This window comes from Pelobates fuscus, chromosome 2 (genome assembly GCF_036172605.1).
Source record: "Pelobates fuscus isolate aPelFus1 chromosome 2, aPelFus1.pri, whole genome shotgun sequence".
Taxonomy (NCBI): Eukaryota; Metazoa; Chordata; class Amphibia; order Anura; family Pelobatidae; genus Pelobates; species Pelobates fuscus.
This window is the reverse complement of record NC_086318.1, coordinates 53,623,841-53,650,268: the sequence shown is the minus strand read 5'-3', so window position 1 is coordinate 53,650,268 and position 26,428 is coordinate 53,623,841. Positions and strand designations below refer to the sequence as shown.

General features: G+C 39.1%; 1 protein-coding gene across 5 annotated transcripts in view; it reads left to right on the top strand.

Moving 5' to 3' along the window:
- The window catches only part of LPIN1 (lipin 1), a 185,305-nt gene extending 166,789 nt beyond the window's left edge, over nucleotides 1-18,516 (top strand). For all 5 annotated transcript variants that reach the window (XM_063442149.1, XM_063442150.1, XM_063442152.1 and 2 more), the window contains 6 exons: nucleotides 1,841-1,989; nucleotides 3,684-3,770; nucleotides 9,637-9,789; nucleotides 11,210-11,324; nucleotides 13,951-14,054; nucleotides 16,669-18,516. In XM_063442149.1, coding sequence (XP_063298219.1) covers nucleotides 1,841-1,989; nucleotides 3,684-3,770; nucleotides 9,637-9,789; nucleotides 11,210-11,324; nucleotides 13,951-14,054; nucleotides 16,669-16,828 — 768 coding nt within the window. In that variant the 3' untranslated portion in view covers nucleotides 16,829-18,516. The remainder of the gene's footprint in view (nucleotides 1-1,840; nucleotides 1,990-3,683; nucleotides 3,771-9,636; nucleotides 9,790-11,209; nucleotides 11,325-13,950; nucleotides 14,055-16,668) is intronic.
- The last annotated feature ends 7,912 nt before the right edge of the window (nucleotides 18,517-26,428 follow it).

The window sequence follows — 26,428 nt, the reverse complement described above, 5'->3', positions numbered from 1 at the left end:
CCTCTGGGAGTGTCGGCCTCGGGATGTTATACAGTGAAGTGTAAAATGAGCGAAACTCTGACGCTATCCTGTCTGGGAACTGCGTGACCGTGCCATCTGAGGTGCGTAGCTTATGGACTTGGGTCATACCCTGGGTGCCTCTGATCATCCTGGCCAATAGTCTCCCTCCCTTGTTGGCATGTTGGTAGAAAAAGGCCTTCGAGCGCTGTAGGGAGCTATAGTATCGAGCTGTCAGGTGTGTATGTAGTGATCTTCGGGCTTCCAATAGTTCCTTATATGTCCCTTCGAGTTTGTGTTGCATTTCAAGGACATTTATGCGTGTCAATAGTTCTGCCATCTGTCTCTGGGAATCCTTTTTCTTTTTAGAAGCTAAGAGCATCAGCGTACCTCGGAGCACACTTTTGTGAGCTTCCCATACTGTTGTCGCGGTTAGTTCGCCCGTTGCGTTTAATGCGAAATAAGAAGTGAGGTCCTCGGTGATCCATTCCTTCATCGCTGGGTCTAAGAGTAGAGAATCCCAGAGCCGCCACGTCCAAGTGGATGGGCGTATCTTAGGAGAGTCCATTTGTAGAGTCATCGGTCCATGGTCCGACCAGCTTGCCGATCCAATTCCAACTTTTTGGATTGCGGTAAGGTGCTCCTGTTGGAGGAAGATATAATCAATTCTCGCATATCGCTTATGTATCACGGAGTAGTGGGTGTATTCCCTGTCCGCCGGATGCATTGCGCGCCAGCAGTCTATCAGTCTAAGGTTCTTGAGTGATTTCTGTATACTACGAAGGGCTCCTTGGGCAACACTACTGTGTCCCGTGGATGAGTATGTTAGGGGGATGAGGGGTACGTTGAGGTCTCCGCCCAAGATCAACGTGCCCTCTGTGAATGAGGAGAGTCTGAAGAGGGTTTTGCGAATGTAGTGTGATTGGTTGTTATTCGGCACGTAGATCGTCGCGAATGTATACCTACGGTCTTGTATATCTCCTTTGAGGAATATATATCTGCCATTGGGGTCAACCATTCGGTCCGTTTCCTGGAACTGTAGCTTAGCATGGGACTTCTGTAGTTTTTAAGTATGTCACAGAGTTACTATTTATCTATAATGAAAAAAGTTTGATATTAGCAGTCATTGCAGGTATGGTTTGACAGAGATGCAGATTTGTTTAGGGATTTAAAACCTGAAAATTATTTTGTTTTCTGGAAGGTAATTACATTTTCTCTGAATTTTTTTGTTAATTCAATCATGAATTTCTGTGTTTACACTGACAACTGCTAACCTCACAGTTCACATTGGCTGTGGGCTTGAGACTTGTCATAGATTAATATAATGCCCCATTTGTTGGACATCATTCACCTTGAGGTCCCCAGGTGTTGGGAGAACTGCTAAATATTGCCCGTAATAACTTGCCATATGTTTTTGTTGGCAAAAATAAATTGGGTAGGTTACTGTTTTAAACTGATGTACAAAATACATCTCCAAATCTAATTATAACCTGTTTAAAGAGAAACAAAATGTAAAAAAACCCTGGTTAAGATTACAAAAGATGATTAACGTGAGACCATTGTGTTTCCCTCACTAGTTACTCGATTGTTATTTGAACAGTAGCTTTGTTTCAGATGCTTTGTGTTTGCCAGATTTAAAAAAAAAAATGTTTTCTTAAATTTTTTTTAAGGGCTCTGTTCTATATTATATGTTACATGTTTCTTCAGTTATATCAAACTGTATCGCAGGTATCACTCTGCTCTTGGGAAAATATATTTTCAAAGTTGTTATTATTGTTGTTACATTGTAATTTTCTAGTGATATGTGCTACATAGCTGATCATTATGATTTTGTTTTTAATAGAAAAGCCTTAAGTTGAAAAGTGGTCTCAACGATGTGGTATTCAGCGTCACTACTCAATATCAGGGTACTTGTCGATGTGAAGGCACCATTTACTTGTGGAACTGGGATGATAAGATCATAATTTCTGATATTGATGGGACCATCACCAGGTATGTTCTGTTTGAACAATAGCTACAGAAACTTAGATTTAATATTGTTGCTAAAGCTTTCAAATGATTTAATATTTTTGGATAAACCTTTAAAAAAAATTCTACATTTTTTTAAATTTCAAAACAGTATAGAATATCTAAAAATATTTCAATATATCCCGAAATATCAAAATAATGCAAAAACATTTTTTTTCATATTTAATCATTTTTAAAAGTTTATCCAAAAATAATGAATTTTATTACATTTATTTATTATATTAAGGCCATATAGACATAAAACACATATATTAAGTTAAATTTTTCACACATTCCTGTTGCTGCTGTTGACCCAGATGGTAACCATTCTCTCCAGCACCCAAATTGGTTCTACCCATATATTGTCCTTTTGGTCAAAATGTGCAGACTAACTTTTTTTCAGATACTCTACACTATGCATACAATAGCCTTAGTATCAAATATCCTATAGAGAAAACCAAACTATATATTATTTCTGTGAAGACTTAAAGGGACACTATAGTCACCTGAACAACTTTAGCTTAATGAAGCAGTTTTGGTGTATAGATCATGCCCCTGCAGCCTCACTGCTCAATCCTCTGCCATTTAGGAGTTAAATCCCTTTGTTTATGGACCCTAGTCACACCTCCCTGCATGTGACTTGCACAGCCTTCCATAAACACTTCCTGTAAAGAGAGCCCTATTTAGGCTTTCTTTATTGCAAGTTCTGTTTAATTAAGATTTTCTTATCCCCTGCTATGTTAATAGCTTGCTATACCCTGCAAGAGCCTCCTTTATGTGATTAAAGTTCAATTTAGAGATTGAGATACAATTATTTAAGGAAAATTACATCTGTTTGAAAGTGAAACCAGTTTTTTTTTTCATGCAGGCTCTGTCAATCATAGCCAGGGGAGGTGTGGCTAGGGCTGCATAAATATAAACAAAGTGATTTAACTCATAAAAGGCAATGAATTTAGCAGTAAAATCTTAGTGGCATGATCTATACACTAAAACGGCTTCATTAAGCTAAAGTTGTTTAGGTGACTATAGTGTTCCTTTAATTTAAACCAGTATTTCTATGTTCAAAAGACACAAGCTAGTACTTAGAACACTACGTCTGCAACTTGCTCCATCAAACCATAAGGATAAATTGGCGTAACTTGAAGCAGTCACTAAACTAAGCTTTTTCAGTGTTATTTTAAATAAGTAGAACTCAATAAGTTTGCTATGTATGGTGGTTGGTTACCTATGCTAGAACATATCTATGTGTTTGTATTTCTCTCGGTTTCTTACATAACATTCCATGTTTGGAAGGTATCTGTGATGGTGTAAAATGGGTGGTGATTTTCTCTCCCAATTACTTGAAATGGTCCGTAGAATATTAAATGAATGACACTGAATATGATGTTATATTTGACCCCTCTATCTACTTCAGCATGAGGGCGAAGTGTCTCCATCACAGCAGACCACCACTCATGAAAGACGCATGCATAGCTTTAGCATTTTAGCTACATTTTGGCATGCAACATTTTTGTTTTAACATACAAGACAATTTTTGAGGAAAGCAAAGTTATAACATAAAACAGGTCTAACTCACCATAAACTGTATTTAAGTCTGTTTACATCTGAATATTGCAGTACTTGGATGTCTTTCATGCTATTTAGATGAAGAAAAAAATGATGTTGGTCTCTTATTTCAGATCAGACACCCTAGGTCATATTCTGCCAACACTTGGGAAAGACTGGACACATCAAGGAATTGCAAAGCTGTATCACAAAGTTAGCCAGTGAGTTTTCATTGTTGAACATAGGCCACATTTATTATAAATATTTATGCATAAAAATGTGGACATATCTGTTTTTTCAACTTCTCCATATTGTCCATGTTATCCATTGTTCTACTTCCATTTATAATAAGATGGAGAACACACAGAGCATTTTAAGAGGTAAACCCAAATGGCCATGTACCGAATGGGAAAAAACATCTGTTTGCATAAGGGGGCATTCCAACTGCAGTAGCTGCTCAGTCACTAGATTTTTGTGTTTTTTGTCTTTAATTTTCTCTTTTATAGTGTTGTAGGTTCAATACAATATGCAGGTATAGCCAGCATGAAGACCACACCTTATTCAAAATACGAGTAGCCTGAAATAAGAGCATTTTAGTACGTAGTAAGGTGATATTCTCCACTTGATAAGATTCTGCAGAAACGTAGTTGAGTCTTTCACCTCAATAAACTTCTTTATTAATTTGAAGGATCCCAGGGGTGCCTCATTGTTAAGGAATTTTCAATTCACAGAGAATTTAGGTCATGGGGCTAAGAGACTGTTGCCTCAACATGGTTGATTTGTAAAGTGTGTGCAATTGAGTTAAACAGGTAGGCATATCTCTTACTGCAGATATTACCACCATCTTGTCCAAATGGATTACAAACTGAACATTCACATCTATTGGAGACGCTGATGCTTTAGGAGATTTACCAATGCGATGATAGCCATTTAGTGGGATGATTTTGGCCTGTTTGGGGGTGTGAGAGCTTGGAACAGGCAGGGCCGGCGCATCCTATAGGCTGATTAGGCGGCCGCCTAGGGCCCTTCTCAAGGGGGGGTTACAGCAGCAGCTTTACTGGCACTGGGCGCTAGGGAGCACTTACAGAGCTGCAGACTAGCGCTCAGTGCCATCAACATCATAGAGCCCCCCACACCTCTTATAACAGCAACGCACGGGCACATCATTTGATCGCTTCCGCCCCTTCCCCTGCACTCGGGGTCAAGTGGGTGGCAAGATAGCGGGGGGCGGAGCTAAGAGAGAGTGGAGGCAGCCAGGGGCATTCCAGAAGCCTGGGACACACGGAGAGACTGAGTCATTGTTGTCAGGGCTTACCTGGGTGTGGGAGTCCGGCAGGCAGAGAAGTATGCTCACCCTTGCAAGAAAACACAGGCCAAGGTGATCAGGCAAGAATTCACCTGACCTAAGAGTCGGTGCACGGGGGCTGTGCAGGGTAAATCCAAAACGCGGTACAGGAACAATAAACCAGGAGAATAGTCGTGGGAAGCCAAGGGTCAAAGGAAGCCAGAAGTCAGGATAATCGGTGTACCAAGCCAGAGGTCAATAACAAACTGGAGAACAGGAAACAGCAGGATGATCACCAGAGTCAAGGAACTGACACTGCCTTCTGGGAGATGCAGTGTTATATACCTGGCTAACGAGACATCAGGCTCAGGTGTAACTTGAGTGACAGGAGAAGTTCCAACAAATGTCCAGCTTCAGTACTAAATACTAGACAGGGCTAGATACAGGAAACAGAAGCGGAGAGATGGCTCAGAGGTAAGCCAAAGCACCAGAGCTGCCAAGGTCCGAGGTTCGAATCCTGACATTACCCCCTCCTCAAAGACGCCTCCAGGCGAGAAAAAAAAACAAGTACGGCCCAGGAGGTCACTTCTTTGACTTCTTGTTTTTGGTTTTGCCAGCAGGATCGGAGGACATAGCTATAAGGGCCTTCTCAAATGTTTGCAAGTGCTCCTTCCGGACTAGTGTCCCATTAGAGGCATAGGTACAGCCAGGAGGAGGATCGTTCTTCCCCGAACAATTAGCATTTTCAGGTACTACTGGAGAGAGGTTAGGGCTGGCAATGGATACAATGCAAGTGGCAGGTAACTTGATCCCAGGAGTCTTCTTCTCTGAACCTTTCTCCCTCTGTACGTCACCATTACAGACGGTAAGTAACTCCTCTTTAGGTTGACACGAAGGGATGATAGTACCAGCTTTAACAAAAGTCTCTACCGGCGGAGGTTCAGATTTCTCAGGAGCACTGGGTAAGTCATACAGCATAGTTTGCGTACCCTTCTGTGTCACATAACGGGGACATGACTGGCAAAAACCTTGGCAGCGTCTAGACGAAGTTTCTGAGATGACTGGATGGGTACGTAGGGAACTCAATAGAAGGGGTCTTTGCTTGGATGGACGAATTGGGCAGAAAGAAATGAAATGCCCTCTTTCTCCACAATATAGGCACAAGCCATGAGCTCTCCTACGATCTCTTTCCGCTAGGGTCAACCTAGTCCCGATATATCCAATCTCCATAGGTTCGTCTGGGTCGAGAGGAAGGCAGGATTGCTCTGGGGCCTTCATAGGATCAGGAGCATAATGAGGCAACATGGGGTTGTCGTATAGGTACAGGTTCCCTCTGTTTCTGGGAATCTGGGATCCTCTGGGACGTGGTGGTGGCTTAGGCACAGCGGTCTTGCTAGGAGTCTTGCAGTGTGCTTCCATGGCAGACATGAAAGCATCCCATCCCGCAAGGACAGGATTCTGAGACAGCAACATATCGTGTGCCCATTGTTTCATCTTTCCAGACAGCAGGTTTATAGCTGCTCGGACCTTTATGAAATCATTGGCATAAGTCCGAGGCTTCAGGGAAAACACCAATTCACAATCCACTTTAAAGCATAGGAAGGAAGCTTGGTTGCCATCAAATCTCTCCGGCATAACTGTAAATGGTTCAGGAAAAACAGGTTCCAGGGCTGGGCGTACTGTCCTTTTAAGAAAAAAAATTTCTCGCTGTAGCTCCAAAACAGTCTGGGCCAGGCTAGACACTTGCTGGAGCAGGGGTGAGCACATCTCTGCGGACTCCATAAAGGTCAGTTCCTTATGTCAGGGCTTACCTGGGTGTGGGAGTCCGGCAGGCAGAGAAGTATGCTCACCCTTGCAAGAAAACACAGGACAAGGTGATCAGGCAAGAATTCACCTGACCTGTGAGTCGGTGCACGGGGGCTTTGCAGGGTAAATCCAAAACGCGGTACAGGAACAATAAACCAGGAGAATAGTCGTGGGAAGCCAAGGGTCAAAGGAAACCAGAAGTCAGGATAATCGGTGTACCAAGCCAGAGGTCAATAACAAACTGGAGAACAGGAAACAGCAGGATGATCACCAGAGTCAAGGAACTGACACTGCCTTCTGGGAGAGGCAGTGTTATATACCTGGCTAACGAGACATCAGGCTCAGGTGTAACTTGAGTGACAGGAGAAGTTCCAACAAATGTCCAGCTTCAGTACTAAATACTAGACAGGGCTAGATACAGGAAACAGAAGCGGAGAGATGGCTCAGAGGTAAGCCAAAGCACCAGAGCTGCCAAGGTCCCAGGTTCGAATCCTGACAATTGTGAAGTAAAGGCAAGAGGGGGACTTAATAGTGTGTGTTTTAAAGAATGTGTCAGTGTGTCAGAGTGTCAGTCTGTTTGAGTCAGTGTGTGTGTGTGTATGCTTGGGTCAGTGTGTGTATGTGTCTGCTTAGGTCGGTGCAAGTGTGTGTCTGTTTGAGGCAGTGTTTGTGTGTCTGCTTTGAACTGTGTGTGTGCTTGAGTCAGTGTGTGAGTGTCTGCTTGGGTCTGTGTCTTTGTGTCTCCTTGGGTCAGCATGCGTGTGCTTGAGTCAGTGTGTGAGTGTCTGCTTGGGTCTGTGTCTCTGTGTCTCCTTGGGTCAGCATGCGTGTGCTTGGGTCAGTGTGTGTGTGTTTCTGCTTGGGTCAATGTATGTGTCTGCTTGGGTCAGTGCGTCTGTTTGGGTCACTGTGTCTGTTTGAGTCAGTGTGTGTGTCTGCTTGGGTCAGTGTGTGTGTCTGCTTGGGTCAGTGTGTCTGTCTGCTTGGGTCAGTGTGTCTGTTTGTGTATGCTTGGGTCACTGTGTGTGTGTGTGTCCATCTGCTTGGGTCACTGTGTGTGTGTGTCCATCTGCTTGGGTCAGTGTATGTGTTTTTCTGCTTGGCCAGTGTTTGTGCGTGTGTGTCTGCTTGGGCCAGTGTGTGTGTCAGTCTACATAAGTCAGTGTATGTCTGCTTGGACCAGTGTGTGTCTGTCACTCTGCACGAGTCAGTGAATTTGTGTGTGCATTGGTCACCGGTATTCGATGTGTGGACCATTGAGTGTAAGTGAGTGAATGAGTGTGTGTATGTGTGTATCAGTGACTGCATTTGGACACAAAGGACCATTTATAATTTTTTTTTAAATCAATACTTTTAGAGGAACACTATAGTGTTAGGAATATAAACCTGTATTCCGAATACTATAGTGTCTCTGTCCCTACATAGATTCAAGCCTGGAGTGAATGAGGCGGCAATTTTCTTTTTGCCTAAGGTGGCAAAAATCCTTGCACCAGCCCTGGGAACCAGTGGCATAAGAAGAACAGCATTTTACCTGCATCTATAGCTTCTGAGATCCATGTGACCATAGGAAGACTTGTTAGGAACACAAAGCTGTATTCCTAACATTATAGTGTCCCTCTGAACACTATAATGCATGACGCCGGATGTCCTCATGCACTGCAATTAAACTCCATGTAGCAGCAGGAAGCGCCTCTTGTGGCTGTAGGGTAGAGAGCAGCTAGAGGTAGTCTTAAAGGGATTCTATAGTTTTAATAATACAAATCTCTTGGAACATCAACCCTATTACATATCTTTTTATAATCAGCAAAAAGATGAATGGTGTAGACCTCCTCCCGCGACAGCTCATCGATGGCATTCAAGGAAGGATTTTTCAAGGAAGACCTGTCCTGGTCGCATGGGACCCCCATTTTAGGCACGGGCTTGTTTTGACCCTGTAAAAAAAAAAGCCCTGATATCTCGGGAACAGGTTGGAATAATAGCCTCTCTTTTCCTCGATTTATTCCCCATGATTGCATGAGATAATATAGTTGGATAAGAAGAAAGTATGTCTACAATCAACATAGTGAGTCCAGCTTTTCCGCTGAATCTAATTGGAGCTCACTAAAAGATGTCTGCACTGTTGGGCTGATGCTCAGCCAGGACTAGGGCATGAACAGTTTAACAGCTGATGGCTGTTCACCTTTAACAGATATAACCCTCCTAGGGTTCGGTGAATGGGGGCATAAGAGAGAAAATAATCCTCAATGTAGTTAGTTAGGGTCATATTGATCCCCATTTGTTTGAATGGGAATTTCTTAAGAATTTAATGTGAATTTAAAATTTTAGGCCAAAAACAGCAGCAATGATAACACAGCTGCCTTGGATAATTTATTATATTCTGCTACTTTTGCCCAAAATGTGAAATCTGAGTTACGAAGGCAATAACATTTAAACAATTGAGTCAGCTTGAATTGTAGTAAAAACCCAGAATTTGTATTTTTTTTTCTCTTGATTTCAAAATAACCATAAAGTGTATCCCCAACAAAATCAGCCAAAGTGAAATTTGGAATAAATCACTTTAAAAAAAAAAAAAAAAAAAAAAAAATTAGTTTGCAATGCATTTCATACAGAGAAGATTGCTTCTCAATAATTTTGCTATTTGGGTCACATTTCTTGGTGACTTTTACTAAAGAGTGTTGCACTTTTTCTATTGACAGAAATGAAGCTTATTTATATTTTCTGCCTGTTGACGGTGTGCCAGGGATCTCTGCGGAATAGTGATGTTTATCCTTCGGCACCCTTACTATTGTTAATATATCTTCCAATATTGTCCCTAACAAACTCCAACTCCCGACGAACCTTTGTAAAGTGGCTGCCTTCATTTTATGTTCATAGCATATTTGTTTTTGTGACTGCTAGGTCTTGAGCAATTGAGAAATTAGCAGTCAGAGTTATTAATCCTCTTGGACTCACTTGGTGCTTTTTTAATGGACGGGTGTGTAATTTCTCTTTTCCAGAAATGGCTATAAATTTCTGTACTGCTCGGCCCGTGCTATCGGAATGGCAGACATGACCAGAGGATATCTGCATTGGGTAAATGAACGAGGGACGGTTTTACCACAGGGACCTGTTCTCTTGAGCCCCAGTAGCTTGTTCTCAGCCTTACACAGGTATATATGAAAACTTTTTCATGGTCTAAAACAGGGGATATAATATGTCTTTGTCACTCCAGTTGTATTTGGACTGCATCTCCCCTGATGCTTTGCCAGTATTATGGCACTAAGGGCATTATGGGAGATGTAGTCCACAACATCCGGAGTGCCGAAGAATTCCTATCCTTAGTCTAAAGCAAAGGATGGAATCAGAAAACAAATAGGTTTACTTGCTAATGAATTGTGGCTAATTGAAAATCTAATTGCAAAATTCAAGCTAAAATAGCCAAGCTTTGTTTATAGCTGATTCTATTTTTCTGCATCAGCTATTTTGGCATAAACTCTTTTCGCTTGAATTCTCAGTTTATTTAAAACTTTGCATAAACCAATAAAGCATAAACAAGCTGTTTACACGGATTAGCAATCTTTTCATGTTATTTGAAGAATACATTTTTAATTTATTTATTTTTTAAATCGGGCTGTTTTCGAACCCATTATACAAGAGGCATAAATGACACTCGGGCTAATTTACGACTTCCTCTCTCCTGTGTATTTCACCATTTATAAAAATAGTTGAACCTTTTTTAAATGCTAGGTACATGCTGTGAAGTATTAATGCATGGGGGAAGTAGACTGCAAAAAATAAATAAACCTTTGCCTGTTCATAATTAGCATATTGTTGACATCATTATTATTTAAACTATTTAATACAGAATGTAGCTGCATTTTCTTTCTTACTTATTAAAATAAAGCTAGTGTTTAGTGACAAGTATTGATATTTTTTAATATTTGTCAGTGGGATGAATGGACCTTAGTTTCATTAAAGGAATACACCATGTTCCATAGCCATTAGAGCTCATTCCCTGGAGTTCCCTGGTGCCTTCCCTCCATTTTAAAGAGCCACATTGTTTTTGAATGGCTTGATTTCTTACCTGGGGTCAGTCTCCTCATCTCCAGTACTAATGCTGGACCCCCAATAGCTCTACTAAATGTCCATAAGCTCCATTGCATTTGTAGATCACTCTCAGCCAATTAACTAAACCCTGCACTTCCAGAAGATCCTGGTTATACGTTTCCAACTTCCTGGCATTAGCAGTGGAGGCAGGGAGCGACAGACAGCTGACCACAGGTGAAAAGTAATATTGCTCAAAAATGGTTTGTGGAGGACGCTCCTGGCACCATAACCACTACTCATGGTTATGATTCTTGGTTTGTTCCTTTAACCATTTGCTTAGTAAAAGACAGTGACTATGACCAGACGTCCAATACCTAAATACAATATGCTATTTGTTCTCAAACATTGTGTAGGATCTCATTCATTATACATAACATGCAAAATCGGTTTTGCACTTAAGAAAAAAACCTGCAAATTGCATTTATTTCGTTATTGAGTACACGCTCAATGCTATACAGCTTTTACTTTTTCATTTATCAACAGGGAAGTGATTGAAAAAAAGCCTGAAAAGTTCAAGATTGAGTGCCTCACGGACATCAAAAATCTCTTCCTGCCAAACATAGAGCCATTCTATGCTGCATTTGGAAATCGTGCCACTGTAAGAATGACGTCCATAACTTTAACTGAGAAAACAAAACACTGCCTACTCATTGTTGGCAAAAACTTGGCGATTTAGTTAGCTCTATTTTAAATAAATGAAGAAATAAGTTTGGAAATCTATTTCCTGTGTCAGGCCTAAGGCCTTTAGTAAAAGACTAAACACAATATAACTGCATAGTAGTGATAATGGTAGTCTTCTAACCAGTGGTGTATTTTGGATTTGTGCTACCCTAGGGCACCCCCAATATCTAAATTTGCCCCCCAATTTGTGTTAAGACCATTTTTTTGACTGACAGACACATGCCCTCATTGATACATGCACTGATATAAACTCACTGACAGAAACACAGTCATTGGCACACATATACAGTCATTGGCACACACTGTTTAACCAACACACACTTTCACTGACAGACAGACACTCACACACCCACTCACTGACAGGCACACACTCTCAGACACACATAAAATGACATACACACACTGATACACTCTCACAGGCACACACATTCTCACTCACAGACACACACTGACAACTACACTCACTCACAGTAAGGTGGACAGCCCCAGAACATGAGGCAAACAAGGCGTTTGTCTGGGAGCTTGAGGTGGCATTTTTTGGTGCCCCCCTGAAAGTGCCGCCCTAGGCAAATGCCTTGTTTGCCTTGTGGTAAATACATCCCTGCTTCTAACGCAACACTCCAAGCACCATAATTACTTGCATTTCACGCTTAGGTTATGGCGCACAAGTGTCCCTGTTTCTCTGCCCTCATAAATACCATTATTTGCAAAACCTGTTGCAGCTTAACGCTTACCCCATCCTTCAAATAAATTACTGGGAATACGATGCTTCAGCTAGTTATAAATAAACCAGAGATTACTATGTAATAGTTGCTAGATTGCCAGAAAAGATTTGCCGTGTATGGGTTTATGGGATATAATTAGTAATTATATAGCAATATAGCGAAACATCAGTATTGATTGAGCCATTTCCTGGTTTGGTGAGATATTGCTGCAGAGTTAATGTGTTGTGTAGTGCTACCTGAGAATATTGGGATATATATTCATTGGTGGCTATTATTTCATCTGGCAGTTTTGCCACTCTTGAGTGTTACTCTGGCTAATCTTGGGTAGACTGGCACAGAGTGGGATACTCTGATTCTTCCTGAAATTAGGGATACATGGATGTGATCTGTATTGTTTCTGTTCATTATGGAAAACAATTACACAAATTATGTCCCCATTCGAGCAGTGCATGATTCTAAAACATGATTTGCCATTTGGATGTGTATGAATGTATGTACATACAGTGATCAGCCACAATATTAAAACCACCTGCATACATTTTGTGTAACTCCCCTTTGTGCTGCTCACACAGGTGTGATGGGTCAAAGCATGAACCCCACAAGACCTCTGAATGTGTCCTGTGATATGTGGCACCAAGACATTAGCAGCAGATCAGTATAAGTTCTGCAAGTTGCTAGGTGGTGCCTCCATGACTTGTTGTTCCAGCACATCCCACAGATGCTCGATCGGATTAGAGACCAAGGAAACACCCTGAACTCTTTTTCATGTTCCTCAAACCATTCCTGAACAATTTTTGCAGTGTGGCAGATTGCATTATACTGCTGAAAGAGGCCATTGCCATGAGGGAACACCATTAACATGAAGGGATGCACGTGGTCTGCAACAATCTCTAGCTACATTGTATATCTCAAAGTAAGATCCACATGAATGCCAGGATTTAAGGTTTCACCGCAGAACATTGCCCAAAACATACATTTGCCACCATCAGCCTGCTTTTTTTCCCGTAGTGCATCCTCCTGCCATTCTTTCCCCAGGTAAATGAAGCACTATCACCCGGCTATCCACCTACCATCCATCCACCTGATATAAAAGGAAATGTGATTCTTCAGACCAGAAAGCCTTCTTCCATTGTTTCATGGTCCAGTTCTGATGCTCACGTCCCCATTGAAAGTGTTTATGGCGGTAGGCAGGGGTCATCAGGAGCACTCATTTAAGACTACACCAATTCACCAATTTGGGACTATGCAACTGCATATGGAGCAATCTGTGATGCACTGTGTATGCTGACACCTTTCTTTCTTGGCCAGCATAAAGATTATCAGCAGTTTGAGCTCTTATGTGTGATCGAACCAGACGGGCTTGTCTTCGCTTCCCATGTGCATCAATTAGTTTTGGCCGCCCATGATCCTCATGCCAGTTCATCAGTTGTCCTTCTTTGCATAACTATTTGGCCCTTGTCAAGGTCACTCATATCTTTTTGATTGCCCATTTGTCATGCATCCAACACATGAAATTCAAGAACTGACTGTTTACTTGCTGCCTAATATATCTCACCCCTTGACTTGTGACATTGTAACAATATAATCAATGTTATTCACTTCACCTGTCAGTGGTTTTAATGCTGTGGCTTATTAGTGTCTGTACAATATATTTTTTATAAAGCATTTTTATTCGATTATATGGAGAATCATGTTTATGACTGTCCTCCGTACTGTCCTCCGTACTGTTTAGCTAGCTGAATTGGCAAATGTTGACATTATTATAGCTCTTGTTTCAATTGCCTTGCCCATAACAAATGTATTTTCTGACCCACACAGGACGTTTACTCGTATAAGGAAGTGGGAGTTTCATTAAACAGAATATTTACAGTCAATCCTAAGGGAGAGTTGATACAGGAGCATGCAAAGACCAACATCTCCTCGTGAGTAATAGTATCTATTAATAGGCCGATCGTGTGTTATAAATACAAGCAAATGGTAGCTATAAATGTGTAAATGGCTCGATAGTAACCCAGCTTTCTGCTGACTCCAGTGACATGGAAGGGGAGATGATATACAGGGGGCAAGTAGATTGTGAGACTTTAATCAGACCCAGCAGTTACAGCTCAAAGTAATAAACAGTTTGTTTTTTTTCACAAAATTTTATTCACTGAAGAGTGAACAGTGGAGAAATGGCAAGAGAACTGCAAAATTAAATAAATCATAAAACAACAAATAAAAATAGCTGAATTGGAAAACATTCCCCAGTTCAGATTGTTTCTTAATTCTTCCCTTTTAGCTAAAATGTTCTATTCACTTGCAAAGTGTCCCAGTGTCACTCTAGGCATCGCACGGAAAAAAGAAAAACAGGTTGTGTTTTTTTTATATTTATTTATAAAATATATTAAAGACTGTTTATTGATACATCATAGTTCAAAATAAAATTGCATTCGCTAGTGCTTTCATGTGTTCTTTGAAGCTACCATAAACTGTAAAAGGAAACCAAATCCTCACATTTTGCTTTTTATTTAAATACCATACACAACTTGTGCTACCCGTGCTGCCCTCTACAGAGCACACATGGGAACTGCAGACAAAGTCCGTTGACTTTACTTTAACTCACTGGGTGTATAGCAGTGCTCTGCTTGGCTTTATGCAGATTTAGTGTCTGCAATTTTTGGCTAGATGAATCCATGTGTACACACACATTTAATCCATACAACTCCATGTGAACAATTAGAAGCCCCAAAGCAGGCTATACAACGCACAATGAGAAAACATCAACAAGTACAGATGTTATTTAGAATGAGGTGTCAGACAGGAAGCCCACGTTGCTGCAGTTTTATTTATTAGGTCATGATTTTTTACACATTGCTTCCTGGCTTGCTCTTCCACCTGCCTGGCAAAATGTGGGGAACTCAGCCTTTCATCTAAAGCAATGAGAACCTTAGAACGCTCCTGCCTGGCAAAATGTGGGGAACTCAGCCTTTCATCTAAAGCAATGAGAACCTTAGAACGCTCCTGCCTGGCAAAATGTGGGGAACTCAGCCTTTCATCTAAAGCAATGAGAACCTTAGAACGCTCCTGCCTGGCAAAATGTGGGGAACTCAGCCTTTCATCTAAAGCAATGAGAACCTTAGAACGCTCCTGCCTGGCAAAATGTGGGGAACTCAGCCTTTCATCTAAAGCAATGAGAACCTTAGAACGCTCCTGCCTGGCAAAATGTGGGGAACTCAGCCTTTCATCTAAAGCAATGAGAACCTTAGAACGCTCCTGTAAAATTAATTCTGATTGCAATACAAATCTCTCCAGGTCATAATCTGCCTGCTTGGTCATTTCCAATACATTAGACCATTAAGGCTCTTTCTGCACAATCCCACAATTCTCTACGAGTTCACCAAGACTAACTCTTTTGATAGTAAGCAATCATAATACTCATCATCGGCTTGGTTCAGCAACAGTCCCAAAGAGGAATTGGAGTCACATCTGGCAGTTGTAATTGGCACCATTGGTAATTTGAGGGTTTAATTCCTTGACTCTGTCTGCATATCGTAATGTGTCCAGTATGGAGCATGGATATCATGCACGTTCTGGAGTTCTCTCCTATTAATGATCTGGGTATGTTTACTTTCACAGGATCTGAGTACATTTACTTTCGCTAAGGGGTGTGAGCTTTGTTCTATTCTAGCGCACAGATGTATTCCTTTAAGGCAAGCAAGCTTCTATTAATCTCCACCTCTTCCAGTCTCATTCTGCAGTCAGCACTAGCTGTATCTATTAGCTGTAGCTTTTTCATTGCCTGCCAGGTCCACCAATGAGAATTAATATCTTTATATGAAAAATTTATTTGTTTGGGCGAATAATAAACTTTGTTTCACATGAATTTTTCTTTATCGCTGAAATTTCCCATTGTAATTCATCATTCAGACTGATACAAAGTGACAGAAATTACATTAGTGTAATTAATTAGATCAAGTCGTTAAAATATCTGTTGACATTAACTTGGCTGAATTTCTAATAAGAGAAGTAAGAAACGAATTGTAGCTTTAATCAAGATTCCCCATAAATATTATATTATTATATTGTATACAAAGCCCATGCAGCCAGTCTTTCTGTAAACACATGGATCCTTGATGGTTTATCACTTAACACCAAATTGAAATCAAAATAGCAAAAATGTAGTCATACCTGATTTAGAAAACATTCTCCAAGTCGGCTGGGCTATTTTAGCCTACATTTTGCCATTCAGAATTACATTTGCTATGATTGGGATTCACATAAACCCCTTGGTGTAAATTTCTCTAGGGAATTACAGTAAGTCACGTGTAAATCTCTTAAGGGGATTGCAGTAAGTCACATATTTTTGTTTTGTTTAATTCGGTATAATATCTGTGCTATCACCCTGGCAACAAATACAAGCTTGTCTCCATCATCTAAACATACAATAAACTGTTATTTGATCCAAATGTTTAATTTACTCTGGTTTTTATCCAGAATGATTTGGAAATGGAGAGCTATTTCAGAGATTGACCGTATCCATATCTTGTATCGTTACAGCTACGTCCGACTCTGCGAGGTGGTAGATCATGTTTTTCCTCTGCTGAAGAGAAGCAATTCATCTGATTTTCCCTGCTCAGATACATATAGCCAGTTTACATACTGGAGAGAACCCTTGCCACCATTTGAACATCAAGACATACATCCAGCAGCGTCTTAAAAACACATGTATACATATCTAATTATGTATATTGATTCTAAACGCAAGATGTCAGCGGACGACATTGTGAAAAGCTCTTAGTGAGAGAGCACGTCGTTCAGCTCTTTGTAAGCGTTAACTTATCCAGTACCTCTAAAAAGGTGAAGAAAAGGGTTCGTTTCCATCCAAAATTTCATGTGCCCCACATTGCAAACAAAGGTTACTGAAATCATTATTTTGATGGGATTATTCAACACGGAGTCTTATTTTTTTGTATTTTCCTAGAATTATTTTATAGAAGGAGAAAATGTATTGATTGACATTATTAATTTGCACTTTATGCACACATACAGCTATGCTAGAAGATTCTGCTACTTTCTACGGAATTGAAATTTCAGCCTCTATTGCAGCTATATCTCTCTTACTCCAAACCTTCCTTAAATTCAATTCCCACATGACAACAGTTTCAAGACTCCAAAACTCTACTATGTAAAAGCTAGACAATTAAAGCTGCTCCGACAGTCATTTCTAAGTATCAAACACAAATTTAGTGACATGGGTAATAAAAGGTATATTTTTATAATTATCGAACATCCTATAGTGTATTTTCCAATACAGGTATTATATTTATGTCTGCAGGTGGCAGTGAGTACACAGTGCATCAGAAAGCAGTTTAGAGCTTGATAAAAAAAACATTTTGGTGTTTCAGTATATTATAGATTTACTATAACAGTACATTTTGGCTTCACATGTAACTACCAATTAATACTGGTTATGGAGAAATAGTGTATAAATGCTTAGTTTTCTAACTGAGAAAAACTTTGTCAAGCTGAGATTTCTGCACTGATTTTTTTTTCAAGTAATAGTGATATTATTTAAGGTGATAAATAATATGTATCATAACTGTTTGATATGTGCTAAACACAACTTATTACAAAAAGCTACATGTGCAGGCTATTATTCTTAGTCTTTAGTCATGTATGTTCACTTGCAACATACACATGCCTGAATGCTAAAACTGAGAGTAGCTCCTTAAGGCTACATGTTCATCCAACGCATTTCACTGAAAAAAATATACAAATCCAAATGTTCTTTAAAGTTGCAATATATGGTTTGATTGCTACATTTTACAACATATTGTACGTGTCTTTTAAAGGAATTGAAGTGACATAATTAAGCAAGAACTCTCTTGCCATATCCTAAATTACTTTTCTGTTTTAAGTGCCCTGAAGGCTTTTCACTAGTTGCCAAGAACCAACCCCTTCAGATGCAAAATATTGCATTTCACAATTAAGCAGATTATGTATGTTGCCCAATGCTGGAGTAAATTACTGGATTCCAAATGCAAAAATGGGATGTATACAAAACATATTCTTTCTGTGAAAGAAAATGAATAGACGGCTTACATAGTAATGCTGGTTTTTGTTACAAATATTTTCATTCTCATCTATATAATCATTTTTTTTTTTTTTTTTAAATCAGACATTTGCACCAATTTTTTTTTTTTTTAAATATTTTTTTTGCCTTGTATCTAGGTTAGATTAGTGGGATAAATATTACAATATCATGACATTATTACTGGAAAGGTCGTAAAATTGGGTGTGCACGTGTTTAATATGAGCTATATATACCCCAAAACGTTAAGAACTAACTTAAGTGAATTTAGATTTAAAGTCTTACAGATATTTTAACACTGGTTAATCTTGGACGTGGAAGTCAAATGTGTGGATTTTTTTTTTGTTTTTTTCAGAAAACGAATGTGTGTTTATCTGTGGATATAGAAATAAAGCTAATTTTTTAGATATTGTTATGCAAAAATGAAAAAAAAAAAATACCTCTAGTAGTAACTTTATCTTAAAGAGAAACGGTCATTTTCATTGAAGTTTCCTCACCCCAGTAAATATTATTTAAACATTTACTGGGGTGTATAAAGAAGCGAAGGCAAGTAACAAAAACAGACTTACCATTGTTGCACTTTTGCATTGGAGCAACTTTGCTGCCCCAAGATGCCTCAGTTGTGCACCTAAGCACCTGGGTTTCTAACAGAGAAATTAGAACAAGAGAACAATCTTTTGGATCGACGGCATAAAAAAAGGTTGATGTCAACTCGGTATGTAACTATGTGCACTTGGCATTTTCTCCTTCAGTGTCGTACATGTGCCGTAAATATGCACGCGCCATTTGTATGGCCAGATCTACTTAGTTTACATACTTTGACTAGTGTGCTTGGCAAAGCATGTAAATTAAATACATATAACCTATTAAGAATTTTTTTAAATTGTACAACCAAATTGCTAGGTGGTTGTGTTACATTGAAGAAAAAAACTGTTCCTCTTTAAGTGATTTTACAAAAAATGTACATTGTTTATCGAATAAAAATTAGTGTGCAGAGTAAAATCCTTTTTTAATGTATTTAAACACATTAGTAAAAAATATAGTAAAGCACTAAGTTTCATTCGATATAAGCAACATGGAAGCTTTGAACCATCAGAATTTTGCTGCGATGTGTGAATCTAAGTCAAAAATAAAAAGCTCTACAAAGTCACAGGTGTTGAGTGTGTGGAAAATGTTGACTGAAACATTTGTACTTTACTGTAATTGGAGCAGATAATGCCAAAGGGTGTAGACCTACTGTCTAAATCATTAGTTTTTCTTTAATACTTACTGATATTTTTTAATATTTCATTCCGTTTGTTCAGTTTTAACGCTGTTTATATAATTTCACAAAGCCAATATTTGTCGAGTTTTGGTGCTATGTACATTATATATTTCACAGACTGGGTGGTGTTTATAAGTGTTGCCAACCAATTAGATACAATATATTGGCCCTGCTTACTTCCCATTGGTTCTTTAGTAGAACCCTGGGACTTATATGCAGTATCCTCAAGTTTGGTAAACATCAGAACAGTATTGATTGAATGAGTTAACCCCTGACTCCCTTCATACGTTCCAGGTATCCAGCATTCAAAGTTTCTAGTTTTTTAGTTTTTGATTTGTTTTACTCTGAAGTTAATTAGTTACACCACAAAGGTTAATTTGACATTTTAATTGTGAATGATGTTTGGTTTGAAATTGTATTATTCTTGTCTACATTTCCATGTGTTAAGATGGTAAGTAAGATCTGTACATATAACGCTTAATGCAGGCACTGACAGGTAATATAATTATTTGTTAAAGGAACACTCCAAACCCATGAAGCACTTTAGCTTGCTGAAGTGGTTTGTGTGTGAAGAGTCTGTTCTCTTTCTTTAATTTTACAAAAAGTGCAGATTTAAATAACAATTGCCGCTTTTCGAAATGAACTGGCCCTGTTACTTCCTAGTAGTTCCGCTCAGTGGAGATAAGCTCAAGAGACAGCATTTGCCCAGAGCACCAGCTTGTAAAGCCTTCTCACTGAGCTGCATTAGGAAGTTTGTGATTGGACAACCACAGAAAGTCTGGGTGTAGTTAGAAGGGGAGGGCTTGCAAAGGCAAAATACAAGAGAACTGCAGGTTTTGCAACCTATTTTTAGATACAACCCCAATTAAAAAAAAAAATGCACGATTGAATGCTTGTATATCTGCTTAACAGTTTTTATATTTTTTTTATTTGGGTAGTGGAGTGTCCCTTTAATACAGTTCCCAGGCCTAGCTGATCATCATTCGATTCATATCAAATAGCAAAACAGTTTGAAACCTATGGCTACATATTGACACGTACCCTTGTACCCTGTTCGTTCAGCAATTCTGAGTTTATTTTATGAGATTAATGACAGAGAGAAAAAAAAAAGATTTTGATATGCTGAATGTGTAAAGCAAATTAAATACTGTAATAAAAAAAAAATTGGTTCCACAAAAAACTGCTTTTGGTTTTAATGTCTCCATTTTTTGTCTACCACACAAGAAATAGTTTTTTCTTTATACTCACCTAAGTATTGATTTGCATGGGTGTAGAATTCGGACCATTTACTGGCATTATGCCAAGAGAATCGTTTAAGGAGAAACCAAGTATTGGATGAATAGATGAATCAATATGGGGTCCTGAGTGGAGGAGTGAAGTTAAGCTAGGTGTGAGTTGTAAGTGCAAGACCTCCGACTCGAGAGACACCAAAGTCTGCACTCAATGCGCGTTTCACCTGGCAGCTATCGCCGGGATTATCAGGCTACTTTGTTCCTCCTTAACTATTAGACTTTTGGTTACTGGGGTATTATCATCCAACTTTTGGCAAATCTATATCTCGGGCTGCTGACATGGAGTGTGTAGCGGAGAGCAATGGTAGCAGGGCTTATTCTCCGCTGGTCACTCCAACAGCTACTCAGGAACATGCAGGTTACTTCTTGACAGCATGCAGAAATACAAGAGGTTATACGAATATCCCATCACCCTTCCCAACAACTGGACAACACTCAGAATCAGGAGCAGAACAGAACCTTTAATGGCCAGGCTGGTCTTTAATGCAAGTTTTGCCCCAAAGGTTACCACCCAGGTGGACCTTGTGGGGCACCGATAAAAATATGCAACCAGTAAAAACATAGTTCAGTTACAAGACACTCCCATATACTGTATACAATCCCTCCCCTCTGCTCAGGGCATAATTGAGTTAATTACTGTATCAACTCAATTATCCCAAAACTGAAAAATCATACTTTTCACATTTTTCTGAAAACATATCACACAGTCATAATTCCAACATCCCCTGATAGCCCCGATCTGGGGGAGCAACATACTGAAAAATCATCCAGATCGGTTCAAGGGTTTGAAAGTTTTATGGAGGTCTTAGTTTTACCGACTGCACATGAGGTGTAAGCCGAGGATAGTTCCATGCGTTTTGGTCAGTCAGTCTCCATTCATGAGGTTGAAATTCACGAAAATGTATAACATAATGAGTTGTGTCTTTGTTCGTATGATTACCCTCATTCGTATAACTATTTTCACCGAACGCCGCTCTGTTCCCTTGATTTCCCACAAACTTGTGCGAGGATGGAAGTCTCTGCGTTGTTCGTGCTGTCGAGTGTCCGATTTGGGTTCCAGACACTTGATGACCAAACACCGCCGGTGCATGTGTATGTAAAGATGGCCAGTTAGTTCGTGCGGATGGCAATTAAGGCAGCGTGAATAATGATAGGGAGGTCAATTAGTGCCACGCTCCTCTCCAGGGTGGCCTGGTTGTTCGGTAGTTTGTTGATTTGTCGAACAATATGGCTTAATATAGTGGGAATAGGATTCTTACCGTACAACCAGTTGAATGATATAGCTTGTTTCCTATAAGTAACGAACAGTGGCAATTAATATAAAATAAAGCAACAAAAAGGGGTATGGACAGCCAAAAATATCAAAGGTGGATAGTAGCAAAACTCTACAGAGGGAACATGTGCTGGCAGCAAAATATGTAGGGATTAGAAATCTCGTTCTTAACTTCTAGACAGCCAACACATGCACCTTCCCTGTTATCCCTCATACAAACTGATAGACGTTTGGCTGTAGGTTTGAATTCTACTTATTACAAACCTATTTCTTTCTATCGGACAGGATTTCAGCCTATATGGTCAGCCTATACACTATCTATCCCTTACAGGGTTGTTCTATATTATGTTGCAAAGGTTATCCAAATGAAAGAGGCAAATTATGGCTGAACAGACATATAGCACTAATTCTAGGGTTTCTTTTGTTCAGAACGTTGACAATTGTCTCAGTCCTTAAGGGGTTTATAAATCTAAATCACCTGTTTAATATTGTGTAGGTTCCCCTTGTGCTGTTATACTAGTTCTATGTTTTGAGGCATGAACTCCTCAAGATCTCAATGTAAGATTCACATTAACGCCAGGGCCTAAGGATTCCCATAGCATAACAATGCCCCCCCCCCAGCCTGCCGTCTTCCCATAGTGCATGCTGCTGCCATCTCTTCCCCAGGAAAACGACATACACTCACCCGGCCATCCAACTGATCTAAAAGGAAATGCGTTTCATCCCCACATGTATCAGTGTGGGCAGCCTTGGGCACTCATCACCCTGACATCGGTTCACCTATAATTTCTTTTTTTCTAATTGTAAGTGTTAGTAAAGAATGAAAACTGATTGGATTTTTTATAAGAACGATAAAAGAAAGGGTTCCTGCAAATAGTTACTTTGTGGGGATTATGCCATGTATCTTATCTGTGACACCTACCCAAATATGTGTGCTGTATTTAAACAAGGTATCTTGGGATTGTATGTCTTCTACTTGATTATTAAATACATTGATCCACAAATACAATATTTGTAGTATGCCCTCAGAAAACATCTGGTAATCTTTTTATGAAATGTGTTTATTTATTTCATTTATCATTTTATCTCCTTGTTCATTTCATTTATTTATCAATGTCACCTATTTTATCTACCAGGTCAGAACACTTTTCCATCTTACCGAGTTAGCTATTACTTTCACTATATCTATTTATTCATTCTATTTTGTATCCAATTTCTGTCCTAGCCTTTAGAATACCCTGTTCTGAAATGCGAACACTTATCACATCTTTTTTACTAAGCAGCATAAAGAGACTCTGCTGCTAAAATGAATTACACCGGCAAATCAGTTTAAAGGGGACCTGTCACTTGCCTGTATTTTCAATAACATGTTTACTTACCCCTAAATTTAATAAAAATCAATTTGTCAGGTGTGAAAATTAAAATCAAATCTTGAAATCCACAATAGGTTTTTCTCTCTGATTTAGATTTTTTGTACTACATGCGTTTTAAATGCTAATCAAACATCCAAGGTTTATGCAATTGATATTTAAAGTACTTTGCAAGAAAAACGTTTATACAGAAAATATATATTTTTATACATTTTGGAGTTTATTCAATAAACCCTAAAATTAGGCTAAGTTGACCTGAGAGGTAATACTTGCTTAGTGATCTGAAATTATTCCGTTTTATTTCATTTTTTTTTCACAATTATCCCATTTCAACTCATGAAATACAAATAAAAGTTGGGGGATGGGGCAATATTTATGAATCTATAGTATTTTGAAATCTACAATATTACTCATAGTAATTAAAAGAACAACATAATGTATATAATATACACCAAGTTTTTCTCGGCCAGGTCAACAGAAACGTGTCTAGTTAGCCAATATAGGTGGACTTACACTGAAGGGTTAAAAGGTCAGGACCACTACACCCAGACCACTTCATTGCGATGAAGTGGTCTAGGTTACTTTTGTCTTACTTTTTTTTTTTTTTTTTTTTTAATATGCAGCTCCATTTTTAAAACTCCAATCAATAGAACTATACATTGATACCATCAATACTGTCTGAAAAGGCATAGACATGGCATTTCATGCAAATGAATCTACTGAGCTACTATTTAGAGTACAATGAAATTGTCAATACTCTGCTGCAGTGAGTTACCTCTCCTAACATCAAAAGGGGATTTACCGAGTGGAAACCTGCAGGACATTCCAAGCTGGTAAAACACTTTATTTAGGCCAGATTATTATGGAAGCATTTTCCACAGGATCTTAAGGGATTAATATAAACATATACTGTTCAAATATAACATCAGCGATTATTCCATGAAACTGCTATGCAAGTAACTTGGGGTGTTTGGTAGGATACATTTACATAAAAATATTCATTGTTTACTGCAGTCCAATATAAATAAGGAGTGCCCAGCTATATGTTTATCTCTTGAATTTCAATCACTTACTCGAAAAGCACAGACTCTAGGCGTAACCTTTACACATTTGTGCTTACCAATCAGCGAGCGTGATATAAATAAACCCGCAACTGCTCTATTATATATAGAAAGCACAATGTATTTTTAATATGTTCCATACCAATCACATCTTGCTTTCCAATACCCTCAATGCTTCACTGACAAATTACTTAATATACTGCAGTAAAAAGTCTATACATAATTTATAAGCTAAATTAAAGTCTCTTCTCAAGTGTTGTGCATTATGAATATTGCGAAATTGCATAGTTTCATTATTGTTTTAACCTGGAGATGTCTAAGGCGTAGACAATAACCAATCTGGATTCATCCCTAAGAAAGATGAAGAATGAATACACGTATATAAATGATAATAAAATTCGTAGGTGGGAGTAAGTGCAGAAGAATAAGCAACAAATATTACTGTGTCATTCAAGAAATGTTGGATGGTTTTATATATATCTTTGAAATGCACAGACAAGAGGCGTTTAGTAAAATGCCAGAAATCTATTTATCGACACAGGAAATCCATTTTGCTTCACATTGACTTTAATGAGTTTTGCAAGCAAGTGACCCCTTCCTGTGACTCATTGTGTGTATTTTGAACCGGAGATTGTGGTTTTATGTTTCACATTGGAAAGCGATCATCATGCCTGCATTTTTCTGTGCAGTAATCAAGTATAGAGAAATGAAAATAAAAATCTGTATGGTGTTGGCTTTTTTGCAAGATAAACAGACGATTATTCCTGCAAAGCTGATTGCGTGTTCCTCTCCATTTTATACCAGTGAAGAGGATTCGCCATCAAGGTTGCTGCAATGTAAATCTATTAATCAAATCCATCGTATGAGACAGTTTAACAATTTTATTTCATCGGACATTTGTGGTCTATACCGCAGGTGGGTAATTGGCTATGGATTAGTAGAGAATAATCATGATTAATTAGGCAATGCGATAGCGAGAAAATAAACAAACGGAATGCTCAGTTAATTTTTTTAAGTTAGATTTGTCCTTTTACTGTAATAGATCACTGGTCCTTTTTAAAACCAAAACGAATACAAACGTAATTATACTTGGTTGTAATCCAGCACCGAGAACAACTCCTCACAGCAGCCTAATCCCACCTCTTTGAGATAATCAAACTTGTCTGTGTCCAGGCAAATGGTTATCATAGCAAACAGAAAATATACACTGCGATCCACCAATCCAATACTTCTAATGGAGAACCAGCAAATCCAGTGCTCCGTATGGAGAACCAGTAAATCCAGTGCTTCTCATGGAGAACCAGTAAATCCAGTGCTTCATATGGAGAACCAGTAAATCCAGTGCTTCTCATAGAGAACCAGTAAATCCAGTGCTTCATATGGAGAACCAGTAAATCCAGTGCTTCTCATGGAGAACCAGCAAATCCAGTGCTTCTCATGGAGAACCAGCAAATCCAGTGCTTCTCATGGAGAACCAGTGAAGTCTATACTTCATATGGAGAACCAGTAAATCCAGTGCTTCTCATGGAGAACCAGCAAATCCAGTGCTTCATATAGAGAACCAGTAAATCCAGTGCTTCGTATAGAGAACCAGTAAATCCAGTGCTTCTCATGGAGGACCAGTAAATCCAGTGCTTCATATAGAGAACCAGTAATCCCAGTGCTTCTCATAAAAAACAGTAAATCCAGTGCTTCATATGGAGAACCAGTAAATCCAGTGCTTCATATGGAGAACCAGTAAATCCAGTGCTTCTCATGGAGAACCAGTAAATCCAGTGCTTCATATGGAGAACCAGTAAATCCAATGCTTCATATAGAGAACCAGTAAATCCAGTGCTTCTCATGGAGAACCAGTAAATCCAGCGCTTCATATAGAGAACCAGTAAATCCAGTGCTTCATATAAAGAACCATTAATTCCAGTGCTTCTTTTGAAAAAACAGTAAATCCAGTGCTTCATATGGAGAA